The sequence below is a fragment of the Equus quagga genome, chromosome 5, assembly GCF_021613505.1.
Source record: "Equus quagga isolate Etosha38 chromosome 5, UCLA_HA_Equagga_1.0, whole genome shotgun sequence".
Taxonomy (NCBI): Eukaryota; Metazoa; Chordata; class Mammalia; order Perissodactyla; family Equidae; genus Equus; species Equus quagga.
Window position 1 is genome coordinate 131,861,943 of NC_060271.1, and position 19,618 is coordinate 131,881,560.

The window sequence follows — 19,618 nt, forward strand, 5'->3', positions numbered from 1 at the left end:
GGTGCTCAATAAATATTTGATGATTTAATGAAAGCAGAAATTTTAGAGACTGAGTTACAGACAGCAGCAAAAACTTGCCCAAGGTCACCCGGGGAGATGGCAATACAACCCAGACTTTTGGACAAAGAGTTAGTGTGCTTGCCCCTTCCCTCTCTCCTTACCACAGAGGTCAGGTCCCCGGACAACTCCCCTCAAGGGTACCCAGTCCCCAGACACCTCCACTGGTTTCTCCCCTTGCCTGGGCTGTATCTAATTTCAGTAAGCTTGAAGTTTTGTCATACAGAAAGCATTTTATCTGACCTTCCACACGCAAATTCTTTCCATTGGGATTTCTTGGTGTCCGGCCCCACCCCAGCCCACATGGCCATAAACACTCGTGTGTCTGCAGCCCGGCCCCAGGGATTCCAGAAATAACAGCAGGGCCCTCCATTAGAACGCTGGAACATAGTAAGGCATTTCTGCATCAAGAGACAGGCCCTTCCCAACCCAGGCCTCTCCTGTCTGTCAAAGCACAGAACAACCTTTACAAGTCAGGACAGGGAGGGGCAGCAGGGAGGGAATTGAGATTTCTGGAAAGCCCACACCTTCTCCTGCCATCTGTCTGCACTCTTCCATTCTAGAGATTCTCCAGATCTGCTCCAGTCTCCACTTAGAATCTGAAATTCTTTCTCTGCTGTGACATTCTTTGGCTTTCAATGATCCATTCCCCCTTGGACGTGCTAAACCTGGAATCACGGCAGCATGAGCTCAGATGGCAATTTTCATCTTAAGATGGCACAAAGGCCACTTTCCAGACACCCAGGACAGCCACCTTACTTGGCGTGGGGCACTGGGGAAGTGCCAGGAGAGGAGGGAGTGGCAGGAGGGGAGTGCCTAGTTTAAGGAGAAAGGAAAGTCTATAGATGACCTGAACAAAAGATATCTGGGGCCATCTTCCTAACCTCAGAGGGGTGTTTATTCACGAGGAGGAGAAAGTTAGAAGTCAACATCTAGGGAAAGAAGTTTAGCTTTTCAAGTGTCCTCTCAAAAATAATACCAGAAAATAAAAAGCATTTACACATACGACAATGATATGAAAAAATATGTATTTAGATGCATGGATGTAACCTGGAAAGGCTGGAAAGAAATATAAAAACAGTTGCCGGGGTAAGGGGTGGGGGTTAACAGGCGTTTTATCACCAAATTGTCCCTAACGTCATTTCTCATTTTAAAGAAAATCTTAATACCTGGCATTGCCAGAGAGCCATGCCCGGACTTTCTTGGGAATTTTACAAGGAAATTTCAGGTTTTAGGTGCCCTTCTGAAAACCCGAATTTGCCATGTAAAAGCCATACTTAAGCCACTTTCTCCAGGAACTAATTCCTCCTTAATGGGGATGACATTATTTCTAATTCGCAGCCACAGTCGGAACGTCATTACAGGCTGGATTCAAGGTACTGAGCTCCAAACCTTTGTCACGAACAGGAAAGTGGAGGAAAGAAAGGCGCTTGAGCAACAAAACAGCCGATTGTGTCCCAGGCCCGGCCTCACTAGGCCGACTAGAGCCGGAGCTGCATTGGCCCATAAGATGCAATGCACCATCTGCAGCGGTGCTGCAGCAGGAGACGCGGCCACCGCGGGAGTGGTGGTGCGAGCCTCCCGCTCCCGTGCCGCACCCACAAGTGCCGGGGGTGGCGGGAGGATGAGGGGAGTTGGTAACAGCATCGCCATGGCAACAGTGACGTCCTTTTACCCTGGATCTAATTGGAGGAAACCCCGTGGCCGAAGCCGCAGCCTGCCGGCCTACCGAACTTGTCCGAGCCGACCCACCCTCCTAGCCTCCGCTTCCCCTCCCGCCCCGCCCCCTTCGCCCCCTTCCGCGCGCTCAGCTCCCATTGGCCAGCATCGTGGCGGGAGGCGGGACTCTCGGAGGCAGCTCGGCGCGCCATTGGGCCGTGGGAGTGAGGGCAGCCGCTCGGCGGCCCGCCCCTTGGCTCCGGGGTAGGCTGAGACGGGAGGGTCCTCCGCTAAAGCCAAAAGCGGATCAAAGTGGTGGGATTCGCGCCGCGGCCGCGGAGACGTGAAGGTGAGCGCCAGGGTCGCCTCCGGCCCTCTGAGGGCCTGGCCAGGCCTGAGGGCTGGGCTGGGGGCCAGCCCGCGGGAGTGGCCGGCCTCCACGCCTCTCTCCTCAGGGACGGCTCCGGCGGGAAGGTGCGGGCCAACGGCCGCTTCCATCTTGGGCCGGGCGGGCGCGGGAGCGGCTCTTCCTCCTCCCCGCGCTCTCGCGCCCTCCGCGGCCGCCTCCGCGGGTGCCCCTCGGCCTCCTGGGCGCCGGGCGGGAGCGTGGGCGGGGGAGGGAAATTCAACTGGGCCGCTCGTGCGGGGACAGACAAAAGAGGCGGCGGGCGGGCGGGCGGCGGGCATTGTCTGACGGCGCCGCCCCCGCCCCTGTGTCCGCGCCCCCGCGCGCCGCCCGCAGGCCCTCCTCACGCCTCCTCCGATCCGGGTCGGTGCTCGCCCTCGCTGTCCTCTCGCGTCCGTCCCCATGGAGAAGACGGAGCTGATCCAGAAGGCGAAGCTGGCCGAGCAGGCCGAGCGCTACGACGACATGGCCACCTGCATGAAGGCCGTGACGGAGCAGGGCGCCGAGCTGTCCAACGAGGAGCGCAACCTGCTCTCGGTGGCCTACAAGAACGTGGTCGGGGGCCGCCGGTCCGCCTGGAGGGTCATCTCGAGCATCGAGCAGAAGACCGACACCTCGGACAAGAAGTTGCAGCTGATTAAGGACTATCGGGAGAAAGTGGAGTCCGAGCTGAGGTCCATCTGCACCACGGTCCTGGTGAGTCCGCGGGGCCGGGCGGTGGGAGAGCGGGCGGCGGCGGCGCCGAGGCCCTTTTGTGTGAGGCTGTCGTGCAGAATTTCCCGGGCGCCGGGGCTGGCCTGATGGTCTGCCGACGTCGAGGGTCCAGGGAGGTCCGCCTTGGCTTCTTTGAGGTGTTAGTTCAGTTCTTGAGACGTAAGAAGCCGCTTGTCCAGGGGTGAGTGGATCTTTTCCCAGATGCTGGGTTGCTACCGCACGAGAGAACTTTGAAACATCCTCGTAGGTTTGTGCAAGACTGAAAATCGTGTTTGGGCTCACCGAGGAGATCTGGGAACCCTTGAAATGTTCTGTGATCAGTTCATAGGCTTCGGTTGAAGAACGTGCAGGCAGGCACCTTTTCCCCGGAGACAATACATGGAGTAGGTTTTCCTCCACAACTTAGTAATGGAAATTTACTGCGAAAATCAGAACAGAGACTTCGTTTTGCAAGTAAGAGTTATCTGTTGAGCTTTTTCCCCAGTAGTAACGGGGGGAGAGTTCGGTAAAGGTGAAAAAGGCGCAGCTGAGTCTAAAGAACAACATGTCCTGGTAAATTTCAGCATTTAGTAACGTTTGCTTGCTCTCGCACAGCTGTGCTGTGCTCGGCCGCTCGTGTGCTGAGTTGAATTCGTTTCTAACGTGTAGCAGGCGAGGAGAGCCTCTCCAGGTTTTGAACTGTCCAGTGTTACGAGGGCGGCTGTTGGGTGGAGTAGGTGGTGGCTGTGATTCACCCTCGTTAGTGAGACAGAACATTTTTAGCTTTGTCATTGCATGGATCCTTTGGTCAGTAAGAGAAGTTTTTAAAATTTAAGCACCAGCATTATCTCCTGGAGTGTTTCTAAGTGTTCTAATACTACAAAGAGTGGTTTCTTCCAGTAAAATATGAGCTATCTGATGCAGTCGCCTTTTTTAAGTGCCACTTTTACAAGAGGCCTGCTGATTTTTAACATGTTCCTTGTCGTAATTTAGGGGGGCTTTGAAAGACAAGCATACTGGATTGGTGATTTTTTTTCAAGTGGGAATAGTGGGGGAAATGCTGCTTTTCCTCCCAGCAGCCTCTTCCTTGCCCCGTCAGATTCATGGGGCGGGAAATTTTTTAAAAACTTCTTTAACCTATTTTTCCAAGACAAATAACAGGTGACCTGAACAAAATCATGGCTGCTGGAGACAGCTGGTAAAGGGGCAAAGAAAGCAGTGCAGAGTATGTGTCCTAAGTGGAGAAAACCCTGTTGAGATTGTTTGCCTTATGAAGGCGGGACTTTGTGTTATATTCATCTACATCTTTTTAGCTTCCGCTCCCTGCCTGGCTTAGAGGAGGCACTTACCAAAGCTTTTTGAACTGAATTGCTTGTATTCAAGAAATTTGCCGACTGGAAAGTAATAGTAGCCTTCAGTAGCATATGGTAATGGTTATTGACAACATCAGGGAAAGACTGATGAGAATTCCATATGTTAACAAGAAGCTTTTCTATGTATGTATTAATTTTGGGGGCTCTCACAGCATGTTTCAGTCTCTTTATGTTCAGTTATTTTACAGTTTATTAGTTACCCTGCAGCAATTCAGAATTATCATAAAATTGCTCCTGTTTTCTAGCAAGTGAACTCTGAGCCAAAGGAATATTTGTTTTATTTTGTAGCTCTTATAAATTTTAGTTTTTATGATGGTGTAAGTGGAGGAGAGTTTGTTTTGCTTAGTTAATAAATGACCTGAAAGAGAGAGCAGGTATGTTGGGGTAGACCTTTCATATACAGATCATTTCAATAGGAGAGAACGCCTGAAATTAGGTTAATTTTTTTATACCAAGTGAAATAGAAGAGTTTAACTTGATTAATCTGAGACGCCAAGGCATAAAAATGTATTTATATGGGGCCGGCCTGGTGGCGCAGCAGTTAAGTGCACACGTTCTACTTTGGCAGCCCGGGGTTCACTGGTTCAGATCTCAGGTGCAGACATGGCACCGCTTGTCAGAGCCATGCTGTGGTGGGTGTCCCACATATAAAGTAGAGGAAGATGGGCACGGATGTTAGCTCAGGGCCAGTCTTCCTCAGCAAAAAGAGGAGGATTGGCAGCAGATGTTAACTCAGGGCTAATCTTCCTCAAAAAAAAAAAATTATTAAAATGCTTTGAGAAACTAATTGTGACTTAATGGCCAACCTATTAAAAAAAAGCTGGGCACACCCATCTTCAAGTTGGCAACTGTTTGAGAGCTTAGTATGTGCAAGGTACTGTGCTAAGCAGTATGGGGAAGAACAAAGCTGAGAACCATAGATTTTGTCATCCAATAATTTGTGAGTGCATATTAGAAATACACAAATGTGAGTAATATATAATTCTCAAAGGATGGTTATGAGCAAAATGCTATGCAGTTCAAAGGAAACAGAATCCCAGGGAAAGGCTTTACAAAGAATGGCTTATGGGGGGGGGGGGGTGTGATCAATATTCCAGGCAGAAGGAATATGCAGGATGGGCCTTTTTCAGGAAAGAAAATTTCTGTGACTGGAGCAGAGTATGTGTAGAGCTCTTGCTAGAGAAAAGCTTGGAAAAGAAGGTGGGAGCTGTAATTTATAAGAGAATGTCAGAGGGAATTTTCCTCATTTGGTTGACAGTGCGGAGACATTGAAGATTTTGAATGGTATGCATGTGACAGCATCTAAAGCTCGTGGTTTGAGTGCTGATAATTACCAGTTTGTAAACTGAACTGATAGCCGAGGAAGTGATAGACTTGTGAACAAGTGTCAAAATTGATAAATTAGTAGTTTAATAAGGAGTCTATCAAAATAATGAGGAAAGAAGAGTGAAACCTAAAGTTTCTGAACGATGAGTGCCAACATGAAGTTTTCTCTTCTTTTGTTCCTTTGGAGCACAGAAAGGAGAATCTGGTGTGGAGGACGTAGGTAGAACTGACGTGTTACAGAAGATCAGTAAAAGAGTAACGGAGAACAGGCACAATTTTTGTCCTAAATAGCAGATTCTCAGCTTTTCCTTTTCATAGGGTAGGTTGGGGGTGGAATTATTTACTCTTTACTCAAAATGAACATAGTGGACAACTTTCAACCTTTTTGATAATCACTTTATTGAAAGAAGTTACTAAACTGTGAGGCAGGAAAGAATGTTAGAATCCAAATGAGTGCTCTAAAGAGCAAAAGAGATTGAGCGCCCAAATGGCCAAGACCCAACTCTGCAGAGGATCTAAGAAAAGTTAGAGAAGATTTCACCAGGTCATCTCTGTCCCTCAGTGTGATTTGTGAAACCAGAGGGTTGAGCTAAGATTTCTAGGTCTCTTCCAGTTCTAATTGTTTGGAACTATCAGGTTATATGGTCTTAGCCATTCTGCCTCCACTCTGACTTCTGAACTCTAAAATGAGTGATTTTTACAGACCAAGTTGAAGAACGTGTTAACAGTATATGAAATGTTGAAGGACTAACAACTTTAGTGAAATGGCTTCAGGAAGAGGTAATGCAGAAGTCATTGGTGATCCTAGTAAGGAGTGTTGGGAGTAGCAAAGTTTAAGTGAAAAAGATTAACACGTTGTATGATAGCTAGGCAGTGGTCAGATAGCATGTGAAGGTGTTTGGGAGTCATTAAGAACTTGGATGTGTGGTAATGGCAAATGGAAGAATTCAGAGGGGTTCATGAAGCCATTCCGGGCCTTGGGAGCAAAATCTATGAACAAAGTCAATGACCTTGGAGTAAGAGCCAGACGATTAGAGAATGTATACCTGATAACCTCTGTCTCAAACAACCCCATGTCATCCTTTGGTGTTGATGGTCTTCTGGTAGACTAATATCAACAGGCTGCTTCCATACAATGTATAAACAGTTTTAGGAGCTAAGGTCTACGTTCTGATTTTTCAAATAAGAATCGTTTAAAGTAGTATATAGAAACTTAAAGTTGCCTGTGTTGGTGTGCTAAAGCTCTGTAACCTTAATTCAGTAATACACTTCAATTTAGTTAAGTGTTCTAAATTAATCTCTAAATGAAAATGTGTCTGGTGCTGGTTATTATTTTGAAGTAAGACTGATATGTTGTTCTTGATAGTTAATGAATCTTAATGTAATTTTATTGACAAAACAGAAAAATTACGGGCTCTGGAATCAAGACAGACTGTTTTTGAATCATTACTCCATAATCTTATAGTTTTGTGACCACAGGCAAGTTTCTTAATCTCTCAGCCTCTGTTTATTTATAAGTTGGTGATGATGATGCCTACCTTTATAGGCTTGTAATTAAAATAATAGCTAATAACCTACATTTATTGGGCATTTACTATGTACTAAGCATTTTAAGCATTTTATATACTCACCTTGTTCCCGTAAGTTATCTCGATAGTATTATTTCTGTTTTAAAGTTGAGAGAACTGAGACATAAGGAAGTTAAGTAACTTGGTCAATATCACAAAGCTAGTGAGTAGTAGAGCAAGGATTTGAACCTGAGTGATCTGGCTCCTGATGAAATTAAATGAAACACAGTCATCTTTAAATACATGGTAGCTGACTGAAGATCACAGTGTGAATCTCTGTTATGAGGAATTTGTACGGTTTAATAAATATGAGACATTATGTTTGTAAGCTAGGAGGGAAGGAAGATAGCTTGTGGTGGACAAAACTCCCAAAGTCTATAATTTTGAAGCCCTCCTTATATAGGATATTGCAATAAAATTTAAAAACTCTGGCTTTTGGATTTTTCGCCTTTAGATTGTGAGCTCCTTGAAGCCAAGAGTTGTTTTCTTGAAGAGTGAAATGGAATGGAATATTATACATACAGGCATATAAGTGTAAGGTCAGATCTGTGGTTCTCAACCAGGGTGAATTTACCCCCTGGACATTTGGCCACTTCTGGAGATAGTTTTGTTTGTCAAGACATGGGGTGGAGGGGGATGCTACTAATGTGGGAAGTAGAGGCCTGAATGCTGCTAAGCGTCATATAATGCATAGATAATCCCGTACAACAAAGAATTACCCAGCCCGAAATGTCAGTAATGCCAAGGTTGAGAAACTCTGGGTTAGATCATAAATAAAACACAGTATTAAGTTGCATTGAATTGTATCATGCCTGTTCTTTGGGTTCTTATTAACATGTTGACATCTTGTCTGAACCCTTTTTCTAGACTTTAGTCATTTTTTTTCCTTGTCACTATTTTCTTTGTCATCTAGTGTATGCTGTTTACCTCTACAGTTCATGTTTCTGGAACTTACTCCAAGTTGTACCTCATGGTTGCCTCCAAAGCCTGAGGTTTGCTCTTTCAAAAACTTCACACAGAGAATAAAGATCCAACTGAAATTATAGTGAAATCCGTTTGGAAGAGGCAGTTCAAATCGATGAACAGCAAATATTCCCCTCTCCTTCATCACTGCCATTAGTGCTTTGGCATATGTGGTTCCAGACTTGTAGCCCTGTAGTGTGTATTAATTTGGATGTTGCAAAATTATACTAATGCCCCATTGAACATTTAGGTTGTAAACTGTTTGTCTCCATTATAAACAACACTGGGAAGAACATCCTTGTTGCAGGCTTTATGCTAGAATTGTTTAGGTTAAGTTCTTGGAAGTAAAATTTCCAAATCAAAGGAAAAGCTTTTTTCCTTTTTTTTCCAGATAGCCCTCTGAAAAGATCTTATGCTTTAGTGCTGTCATCTGCGGTGGTTGAGAATGGCCATTTCCCTTACCCTCTCTGGCACAGCCAGGTTTTTGAGGATAACGAAAATCTAGTGACTGGAAGGGTTGGAATTTTACCTCTTTATTCAGTATTGGATATAATGAAGACTACCTTTGTTCTCACAAAGGGCTAGTGACCAAACTTTTTTTTTCTTTTGGTCTCATATACAGTTTGACTTATAAAATAATAGCGTAGCATAGTTAATTCAGGGTGCTTGACAGTTGAGAAATCTGATTGATCATATTGATATTCCTTTATTATATTTATCATTACCAGTTTTTGTATTTGGCACCAATTCTTTCAGAGTAACAATGGAAAGTATCTTTGTACCATTGACTTTCTAGGTATCAAGGAGAGGTGGTAGAGAGGCAGCATTTAAAATATGTGAAGAGAAGAAAAATTATACTTTTTCCATTGCTACTTTAATTACTCTTAATTCATAGGTTAAATCAGTGTTGTTGTTTTCTTGAATATTTCATGATAAGTAATTTGACCAGATCTGGAAATGTTTGTGTATTGAAGTATTTAAAGACAAAATGATGATAATAATATTTAGGACTTTAAAATAATGGGTGGGTTTACAGATGAAAGGAGAGCATCTATGAATTACTATAGTTGGAGCTGGCTTTAATGGGAATTCATTATACTGTTCTCTCCTCTTATGTATGCTTGAAATTTTCCATAATTAAAAGGTTGTTTTTTCCTCCAGAAATTCCACTCCTAGATACTTACACAAGAGGAATGAAAATATAGGTCGAGAAAAAGACCTGTACAAGAATGCACATGGCAGCTTTATTCTAAGAGCTGAAAACTGGAGATGGTCTGTTAATAGGACAGCGGGTAAACTGGTGTATTCATAATGGAATACTGCTTGGCAATGAGTGAATGAGCTGCTCATACACATTGCAATACAAATGAATTTCAGAAACATGCTAAGTGAAAGAAACTTGGCACGAGAAAGTACATAGTGTGATTCCATTTATATGAAATTCTAGAACAAGCACAAGTAGTCGAGGGGTGAAAAATCAGAGGAATAGTGGCCTCTGTGGGAATGGAGGCAGAGATTGGGAAGAGACAGGAGGGAACTTTCCGAGGTGATTATAATGTTCTTTGTGTTGATGGGTTTGAGTTACACAGTTAATATGCATTTGTCAAAACTCAGCAAATGTGCACCTAACATTGGTGCATTTCATTGTATGTAAATTTTGATTCTAAAGAAAGAAAATTCTAGTTAGTGATTCGCATGTACTGATGTCTTTAGTTTACATAAAACCTGATAGTAATGGATGGATATGTGATAAAGCAAGTATGGCGCAAAAGGTTAATGGTAGGATCTGGGTGGTCACTGTAATTGTTGATTGCCGTGGATAGGGGTATGATAGTCTTCATTGCTGTGGTTGGATGCCTTTAATACCTATAGCAAGAAAAATAGTGAAACTATGTCTTATTGACCTCAAGACATGAAAATGTACAGAAAGGTATTGATATCCATCTAGGACATAGGACTGATAGACTTTGCACCATAGCTTTTGTTTTTATTTGGTTGAGTACTAATTAGAGTGATGGAGTTACAGGGTGCAGTGGAGGCATTATATATTGACCATACTCTAGTGTAGCCGATCTCAAACTTCTTGGTCTCAGGACCCCTTTGCACACTTAAAAGTATCATGGAACCCATACTTTTGTTTGTGTAGATTATACCTGTAGATAATTACATTATTAGGAATTAAAACTGAGAATTCTGTAATTCATTTAGAATAATTACTAATTCGCTTAGAATAATAAACCCATTAGAAGTTAACATAATGTGATTTTTTTTTTATTGTGGTAAAGTATACATAATGTAAAATTTACCATTTTAAGTGTATAGTACTGCCACATTAAGTACATTCACATTGTTGTGCAGCCATCACCAGGCATCTCCAGAAGTTTTTCATCTTCCCCAACTGAAACTCTGTACGCATTAAACACTTAACTCCCCATTCTCCCCTCCCGGCAACCATCATTCTACTTTCTGTCGCTGAATTTGACTATTCTAGATACCTCATATAAATGGAATAATAAGATTTTTTAAAAAAATAAATAACTTTTGGGGCCGGCCTGGTGGCGCAGCAGTTAAGTGCACATGTTCAGCTTCTCGGCGGCCCGGGGTTCGCTGGTTCAGATGCCGGGTGCGGACATGGCTCTGCTTGGCAAGCCATGCTGTGGTAGGTGTCCCACGTGTAAAGTAGGGGAAGATGGGCATGGATGTTAGCTCAGGGCCAGTCTTCCTCAGCAAAAAGGAGGATTGGCAGCAGTTAGCTCAGGGCTAATCATCTTCAAAACAATAAAATAAAATAAATAACTTGAAAGAAAATTGCCTGAGAATAGTGGCATTGCTTTACATTCAGTCTGTTGCAGTGTTACGTCTCCTGGAGCTTCTGAAAAACTCCACTCATGAGAGAATGACAATGAACAAGCAAATAGCATCTTAGTATTATGAAAATGGTTTGACTTATGCCACCTACCCACCTGAAAAAGTGTGTGGGGAGCCCCTAGAGGTCCCCAGACCACACTTTGAAAACTGCTGCTCTAGGGGAATTCTGCTTTGAGACTTGCTAATATTCATCACTGTGGTGAGTGATTGAGCAGTTTTCTGAGTAGTTGTCATTGTGTGGTGATAATGAAATTTGTAAAGCCTTCCCCTCCCTTCTCATTGCCCTGCCCCTTTACCCTACAAATTATTCTAGGAATGTAAGTGTGGAGACCAGAAAAATCACAGACTTGATAATAAAGAAAAGAAAAGAGTTGATTTTAGATATTGGGTAATAGAGAGTCCCTGTTAATTCCTGAGTAACTAAAGAACTGGTTTGTTGGAATGGCTTCTGCTTCCTTGTATTGAGAAGAGTAATGTAAGGTTAATATAATCTCTCTCTTCATTCCCCAATACCCAACCCAAAAGCAGAGTGGGCATGAATGGAATATGTAAATAATGGTCTTATGAAGCTGGTTGCATTTAGGGCTGGAAGTTCTACAGCTTTTGGAGACAGGAGGTCAGGTGAGCTGTTAGCCAGCATTAGTTGAAGCATTTCAATGAAACTTGTCTTTCACACAGATCTTGACTATCCAGTTATGTTTTTTCTGTCCACATGAGCAGTGTTCCATGATCTCTGTCATCTGGACCTTTTGCTCCTGTTGGATTTGGCATAGTATGGTACTAAATATGTATTGTATAAATATCCGTAGTTTATTAACTTTGACTTTGACCGTTCTTTCTCCTGTATGTTTGCTGCAGGCTTTACTTAGAGAAATGGAGAGACGATGGTACAGGTGGCCAGACCATGCCTATAAAGACTTCTGTTAATTTAATGTAAATGCTTTCTTAAAGGACAGTCTTAGATTGCTGTTTGTAAATGTCAGGGTGACTGTGGGAAAATACGTAAAAATGCTTTAAAATCATAATACTGATTTTCAGATCAGACTTTTTGCTGCCCAAGTAACTCGTACTGATGTTACTCATCTAGAGTCAGTACTCTCATTTTCCCCCTTGTTTTACTTATTTTACCAAACAGACATTACGTGAACATGGCTCAGAAAAGTTTTGCTCTTTTAAAAACTGTAGTATTAGAGTCATGCAGTTAAACATATTTATTAGGTGTTCTGATCTTTCTGCCTGGTACTATTTCCAGGTACCTTCAATGCTTTTGTTGCTCTCAGAATTCTGATGAACTAATGAAGAGGTTAGAAAGATTACAGTAAGGGTTTACGCATCCTTTGATCTGAAAATAGATTATTTGGGGACTGGTTGCAGAGACCAGGTGTTTGGTTCTTGGTGATGTCAGTAACTTAAAGGAATTTGGAAAGACTGACTGTCCCATTAATATAGTTTTTAAATTTTTATATAATGTTTAAATATCCGAGGACTAACTTTTGAAATGTGAAATGGTATATATTGAAGTGACTTTATGTTCTTGAACAAATTGAAATAGAAGTCTTTATTAAACTGATGGTCCCCTGGAAATTTTTATTTCCTCCTCCCCTTTCCTACACCTGCCAAAATATTGAGGGTAGGGAAAAGCTTAAGAACCATCTGATTAGAGAAAGGATTAAGAGAGTAACAACTAGTAGATTAGGGAAGGAGGTAGAGGAGGATGCATTGGGCAGACTCAATGGCTAAGTTTAAGATTAAAGAAAATATATAAATGGCAACGTGTGTTTGTTCAGCAAATTTCTTTTATTGTTCATCCAACTTTGCAGTTGATTTGTTTTGCACAGAGACAAGCCTGTATCAGGAAAACAGCATTTTTGTATTATTTTATTTCTTGTTAGGCTCTTCAGTCTTTAATTACTACCCTATTAAACAGAGTACAGAGTAACCTGGTGCAGTTTGATAACTCAGCAGGTGGAAGTGAAGGCTATACCTCTATTTTACTGTTTATGACCAGCTGTACATCTTTGCGAAGAAAAAGATATAGGTGATCATCTTTATACAGATCAAAAAATGCTTTGTGATTCATCTTTGTCCAACACGGATTTCTGAAAATTTCTGCTTTTAATCTAAATGGCCTGACAGATGTTAATAAAGCTTACTTCAGCTGTTGATAGAACTAGTTTCCTTTTAATTTTCTATCAGAGTATCAAAGCAGCATATCCAGCCCCCAAATCTGTTGAACCTTAGAAGGACCTATTAAGACTTAGTATAGATTCTCAAATAGTTTTCCATGAGGTAGTCTTTCCTGTAGTAGTAAAATTTACGATTAGAGTTTATGGGGAAAATGGGATTAAAGGGATCGATGGAGGTCACAAATTAATCTATGAAAGTCCTGAACTGGTTTTCATTTAACAAATATTCTCTGATCATCATGTCTCATGTGCTATTTTTGTTCTGTTTGAAAACATTTTCTAAAATAAAACAAAGATGACACACTACAACTTTTAGTTAATGTTTTACATATATTTTAAAGTCATAATAATGAGGGCTATACAGATAATTTCTTATTTTCTCTTCTTCCTCTAAAGAAACTTAATGGTCTCATACTGCTAAAGTTTCCAAGAAATGCTTATAAAATAGTTTGACTTAGTTGCATATACTATCCATATTAGAGGAGCTTTCTATCTTGTTTTTCATTGTCTTTATTTAATGACTAGGATTGTTAGTTCATGTTTATTTTTTATAGGTTGTCTTTATTTTTTTTCCTTCTTCTTCTTCTCCCCAAAGCCCCCTAGTACATAGTTGTATATTCTAGTTGTGAGTGCCTCTGGTTATGGCATGTGGGACGCCGCCTCAGCATGGCCCGATGAGTGGTGCCATGTCCGCGCCCAGGATCCAAACTGGCGAAACCCTGGGCCGCTGAAGCAGAGCACACGAACTTAACTACTCGGCCGCGGGGCTGGCCCCTATTTTTGAATTAAACATAATTCAAATACCATAAAATTCACCTTTTTAAAGTACACAATTCACTGGTTTTCAGTATAGTCATAAAGTTGGGCAGCACCACTGCTATCTAATCCGGGAACATTTTCATCACCACAAAAAGAAACATTGTACACTTTAACAGTCATTCCTCATCTTCCCTTACCCCCCACCCCTGACAACTACTAATCTACTTTTCTATATCTATAGATTTGCCTATTCTGGACATTTCATATAAATGGAATCATACAGTATATGGCCCTTTTTTTTCTGGCTTCTTGCATTTAGCATAATATTTTCAAAGTTCATCCATGTTCTACCATGTATCAGTACTTCATTTCTTTTTTCTTCTTTTTTTTTAATAGAACAATTTTTGTATTGTGGTGAAATAAACACAACATAAAATTTACCATTTGTAATTGTGTAGTTAAGTGCTATTAAGTACATTCATATTGTTGTGTAACCATCACCACCATCCATCTAGAATCATCATGTAAAACTGAAACTCTGTACCCGTTAAATAGTAAATCCCAGTTTCCCCTTACCCCCAACCCCTGCAACCACCATTCTGCTTTCTGTCTCTGAATTTAACTACTCTAGGTACCTCATGTAAGTGGAATCATACAATAGTTGTCCTTTTCTGTCTGGCTTATTTCACTAGCATAACGTTTTCAAGGTTTATTCACATTGTACGTTGTATCAGATTTCATGTCCATTTATGCCTGAATAAGATTCCATTGTATGGGTATACCAGATTTTTTTTTTATCCAGTCATTCATCAGTGGACAGTTGAGTTGTTTCCACCTTTTGGCTGTTACAAATAATACTGCTATGAGCATTCGTGTACATGGTTTTGTATGGACATGTTTTCCTTTCTCTTGAGTGTGTACTTGGGTCATACAGTAACTCTGTTTTACCATTTGAGGAGCCACCAAACCACCAGGCTGTTGCACAGTGGCTGCACCATTTTAAATTTCCACCAGCAGAATATTAAAGTTTTCATGTCTCTACATCCTCACCAGCAATCCTAGTGGGTATGAAGTGGTATCTCACGGTGCTTTTGATTTGCATTTCTCAGATTAATGGATGTTGAATGTATTTTCATGTGCTTATTGGTCATTTGTATATCTGGAGAATTGTTGAATCAAATCCTTTGCTCATTTTTTAGTCAGGTTATCTTTTTATTATTAAATTATAATGGTTATATATTCTGGATACTAAACCTTTAGTCAGATGTATGATTTACAAATATTTTATCCCATTCTGTAGGTTGTCTTTTACTTTCTTGACAGTGTCCTTTGAAACACAAAGTTGTTAATTTTGATGAAGTCAATTATTTTTTTCTTAGGTTGCTTGTGCTTTGGTTGTAATATTTAAGAAACTATTGCCAGGGCCACCCCAATGAGTAGTTAAAGTTCACACCCTCTGCTTCAGCAGCCTTGGTTCGTGGGTTCAGGTCCCGGGTGCAGACCCACATCACTCATCAGCCATGTTTTGGAGGCATCCCACATACAAAGTAGAGGAAGATTGGCCCAGATGTTAGCTCAGGGCTAATCTTCCTCAAGCCAAAAAGAAAAGAGGAAGATTGGCATCGAATGTTAGCTCAGGGCAAGTCTTCCTCACAAAGAAAAAAAGAAACCATTACCTAATCCAAGATCATGAAGATTTACGCCTATGCTTTCATCTAAGAGTTTTAGCATCTTAGCTCGTAGATTTAAGTTTTTGGCCCATTTCGAGTTAATTTTTGCATATGGTGTGAGGAAGGGGTCCAACCTTCATTCTTTATATGTGACTATACAGTTGTCCTGGCCCCGTTTGTTGAAATATTACTTCATATATCTTTGATCTGAAATTCTCAACTTATGGAAAAAATGAGAGAGAAGTGGTTTGGTGTAAAAGTTCGCTTAAGGAAAACTGGTGATTACTCCATTCTTTGTGCTCCAGCCACATCGTTTCTCCAAAGCACTCCATATTTTGTTTCCATCCGTCTACTCACTGCTATTCTTGCTTGTAAAGCCTTCCCTCTCCCATTTCTATATGTTGAAATCACACCTATCCTGCAAGATGCAGTTTAGGTGCCACTGCACTCATTCCATGGTTAATTACAAATTATAGCTTATTAGTACTTTCAGGTCTGTTTTCCTTGCACTATGTGTAATTATGAGTGAATGAGACAGGTATTTACCTCTGAGAAAACCGGGGCATATTGATTTACTTAGTTACACAGCCAGTTAGCTGTGAACTCAAATTTGACTTTTCTAGAATAGTGCTCCTTCTGTTCCTTCTGCCTTTCATTGTGAAGCCTTCCTTTACAGACCTCATTCTTAGGAGATTTTCTCTCTTCTCTGGATTCTCTCTTGTGTGGAGGTAGGGGAGAATCAGGACTTTATACATCCATGCTCTTCAACTAGAGTGGCTCTCTTTATCTCTTTTACTATGTACTAGTATTGCTTAAAAAGACTTGGGGGAGGAAATAACTACCCTATAGCTTTTTAAAATTTTGCACCCATTATATTAGATGGAGTCCAAGTTCCTTAACAAGACTTGATTGAGACCTTCCAGCCTTTCTCTCGAGCCTCCTTTCTCTCTCTTCCTTCTGTCTGTACTCCAGCCGTTTGGAACTACCAGTGGTTCTCTCCTATATTGTGTGCTTTCTTACCTTTGCTGTAATTCTTTTCTCTGTGTAAGAATATGCCATTTTATTAATGTAGTATTTTCTTTGTCACTAATTCTAGTAATGGAACTCAATTCTGTATTGTCTGGAGTTTACCAGTGTTCCGAGTTCCTCTTGTGACTGTCCCCAAAATAAGTTGCACCCAATTCAGATCAGTGTTGGTGACCTGTGAGAACATGTAAGAATAAGGACTTCATCTTTATTTTTTGTTTTATATACTATTAAGCACTACTTTATTTTTCAAGGTTATTTTTTGTGCTGTAACCAGTAGTTCAGCTGAGTATAATCAGTAACCCTTATAAGTTTAGTTGCAAATGCAGGATAATTTTCTTCCTGTAGCCTCTTAAGTTGCTGTTGACCCTCTTCTTCTCTTTGTGCCCCGTAACAGAGCCGGTAGACTAGATGGTTGTGTATAAAATATCTGCAGAGGTAAATATATGTGCCATAGGTTAGCCATAGATGGAAAAATTAGTTTGCAAGTAATTACATAATTTCTATAATGTAGAAATGGCTTGATTCATTTTGTCATAGACTTAGAAAAGAGAAAGCTCATATGAAAGTACACTGGTGTCTTTGCTAGTATAAGCTATTATCTGTTTTTAGTAGTTTTCCTAGGATATAGCAAAACTTGACCTATATACTAAGCCAGCAAGACAGTTTTGATCTATTTTTAATTACTGGAACATCTTTTCTATTAGGTTATCAGGATGTCTCTCTAGTTGGATTACTTATAACCAAACTAAGATTTGACTTACTGTTCTGTTTGTTTCGGGTTTTTTCCTTTTAAGGAAAATCTTATTTTCTCATTCTCATTTGTCTTTTCCTTCACAAATTAGTGGCTAAAGTAGTTTCTGGATACTGGTAAATTGCAGTTCTCTAAGGGGAAGCAAGTATAGGCATTGGTGGTATTTGCCTTGGTTCTTTTGGTAATGCTGATCTGTAAATGTTGGTAAGTTGTGGTTGTGTATGTGTAATTGTTTTTGATGCAGATTGACAGATTTGGAAAGTAATATTAGTGTTAACCAGTGGATGTGTTAAAACTGTCCTTCCAAAGTTGTATCTCTTGACCAGAGAGTTGGAAATCTTTGAGCAGAAGGAATAGCATTCTGATACTGCTGTGACGTTATGGCCACTCAGTATTCAGCTGCTTAAAATGTGAGGATGTAGCAGACAGGTCAAGATGAAGGACTGGCATTACATTTGTTTTTCGTAATGTCTGGAATTGGCTCAGCTGCTGTGAGTGAAGTGAGGGGACAAAGACCATGATTTTCTGTAATATTGGTCTGTTACAGTCACACGCTCCGCATTATTTGTCAGAGTCTAAAACTCTGTCTGTTATGTGTCTTCAGCCACTGCAGTCATAACAGCTCTGTAGCTGAGTTGGAAGACAAGATGAACATTCCTATACAAGAGCATTTTTATCGTTTTTGGGTTTTAGTGCTGTTTAGGGAGGAGAGGAGTTGCACTATGCTCAAAAAAGGGCCATCCCAGCCCCTAAAAAAACACCATTGTGCTATAGCAGATATTGATAGCAATACTGCTGTCATTGGTGATCATTTTTTCTGGGTCATGGATTGGTGGTGGCTAGAGATCTTATGGACCAGGAGAAAGCATTTAGGATGTTAGTGCTGTCAAGTTGATTCCGACTCCTAGTGACCCTGTGTACATCAGAGCAGAGGCCTTGCCAGTCTTTTTGCATCATCGTCTCACTTTCCTGCCCTGTATTAAACAATGCTACATTGCTTTTCACAGGGTTTTCATGGCCAGTTTTTTTGGGAAGTCGGTGGCCAGGTCTTTCTTCCTAGTCTGCCTTAGTCTGGAAGCTCTGCTGAAAAGTGTCCACCATGGGTGACCTTACTAGAATTGGAAATAACTGCTGGCATAGCTTTCGGCATCACAGCAACATGCAGTGCCACAGTATGACAACCAATAGGCGGGTGGTGTGGTTACCTGACCTAGAAAGGAACCCAGACTGAGGTGGTGAGAGCGCCAGATGTTAACCGCTAGACCACCAGGGTTCACATAGATAAAACTTTTTCTCTTTTTATTGAGAGCTTTGGATACTCTTGCTTCATGTCTTTCCTCCCCTTCCCTCTACTTGTTTATCTTCTGGGTTTTAGCCACTTGTTTGCGTGTACTACTCAGGCTTATTTTTAATTTCAGTATAACTACAGTGGCACATACCCCTTTGGGTCTGAGGAATCCATATTGTCTGACCGTGATGACAATTCATCATGACACATTAATTCATATTAATTTTGATTTATTAATTTGAGAAATATTCCAGCCAGGGTTAGGTTTTTAGGTCTTTTGTTCCTTTTAGAATTGTATCTCAAAAGTTTGAAAACTTTTTATGCAAAGTGATATTTAGTGTACAGAAATACTGATATTAACCCTTTCACCCAGGAAGGTATATTTGCATTCATGAATGCTCCAGAATTGTATGAATTTTAATAAATAGAAGTTGGAGATATGAAGGCCCATTAATACTTTCAGGGATTCTCTCCCCACACCCCAAATCAAGGTAAAGAATTATTTGTTTGGCAGAGGTGCCAGATGAGTAAAGCAATAGTGTACTCTCATGGTCCAGGGTTTGTCTCCTTGGCCTTATGGGCTCCGAATCTAATTTGTTGGCATACTTGGAAACTGCAAGAATTAGAAATTTGTCAGAGAGGCATGGTCTAACCATGTTTGTTGCTTGCAGGCAAATTTACATGAGGAACCAAATTAGCATTAGAAGATTCCTTGGTGAGCACAGAAATTAACAAGAGATAGGGGCTGGCCTGGTGGCTCAGTGGTTAAGTGTGCGCATTTTGCTTCGGTGGTGCGGGGTTTGCTGGTTAGGTTCCCGGGTGCGGACATGGCACTGCGTGGCAAGCTATGCTGTGGCAGGCGTCCCACATATAAAGTAGAGGAAGATGGGCACGGATGTTAGCTCAGGGCCAGTCTTCCTCAGCGAAAAGGAGGATTGGCAATGTTAGCTCAGGACTAATCTTTGAGAAAAGAAATTAACAAGAGACAGTAGTTGGGTGATTTTTTTTTTTTTTTTTTTTTT

At 41.3% G+C, this 19,618-nt stretch overlaps 1 protein-coding gene across 1 annotated transcript in view; it reads left to right on the forward strand.

The window, feature by feature from the left end:
- Window positions 1–1,954: 1,954 nt before the first annotated feature.
- Window positions 1,955–19,618, forward strand: part of YWHAQ (tyrosine 3-monooxygenase/tryptophan 5-monooxygenase activation protein theta) — a 42,864-nt gene continuing 25,200 nt past the window's right edge. The window contains exons 1-2 of the mRNA XM_046662576.1: window positions 1,955–2,065; window positions 2,459–2,818. Coding sequence (XP_046518532.1) covers window positions 2,525–2,818 — 294 coding nt within the window. The 5' untranslated portion in view covers window positions 1,955–2,065; window positions 2,459–2,524. The remainder of the gene's footprint in view (window positions 2,066–2,458; window positions 2,819–19,618) is intronic.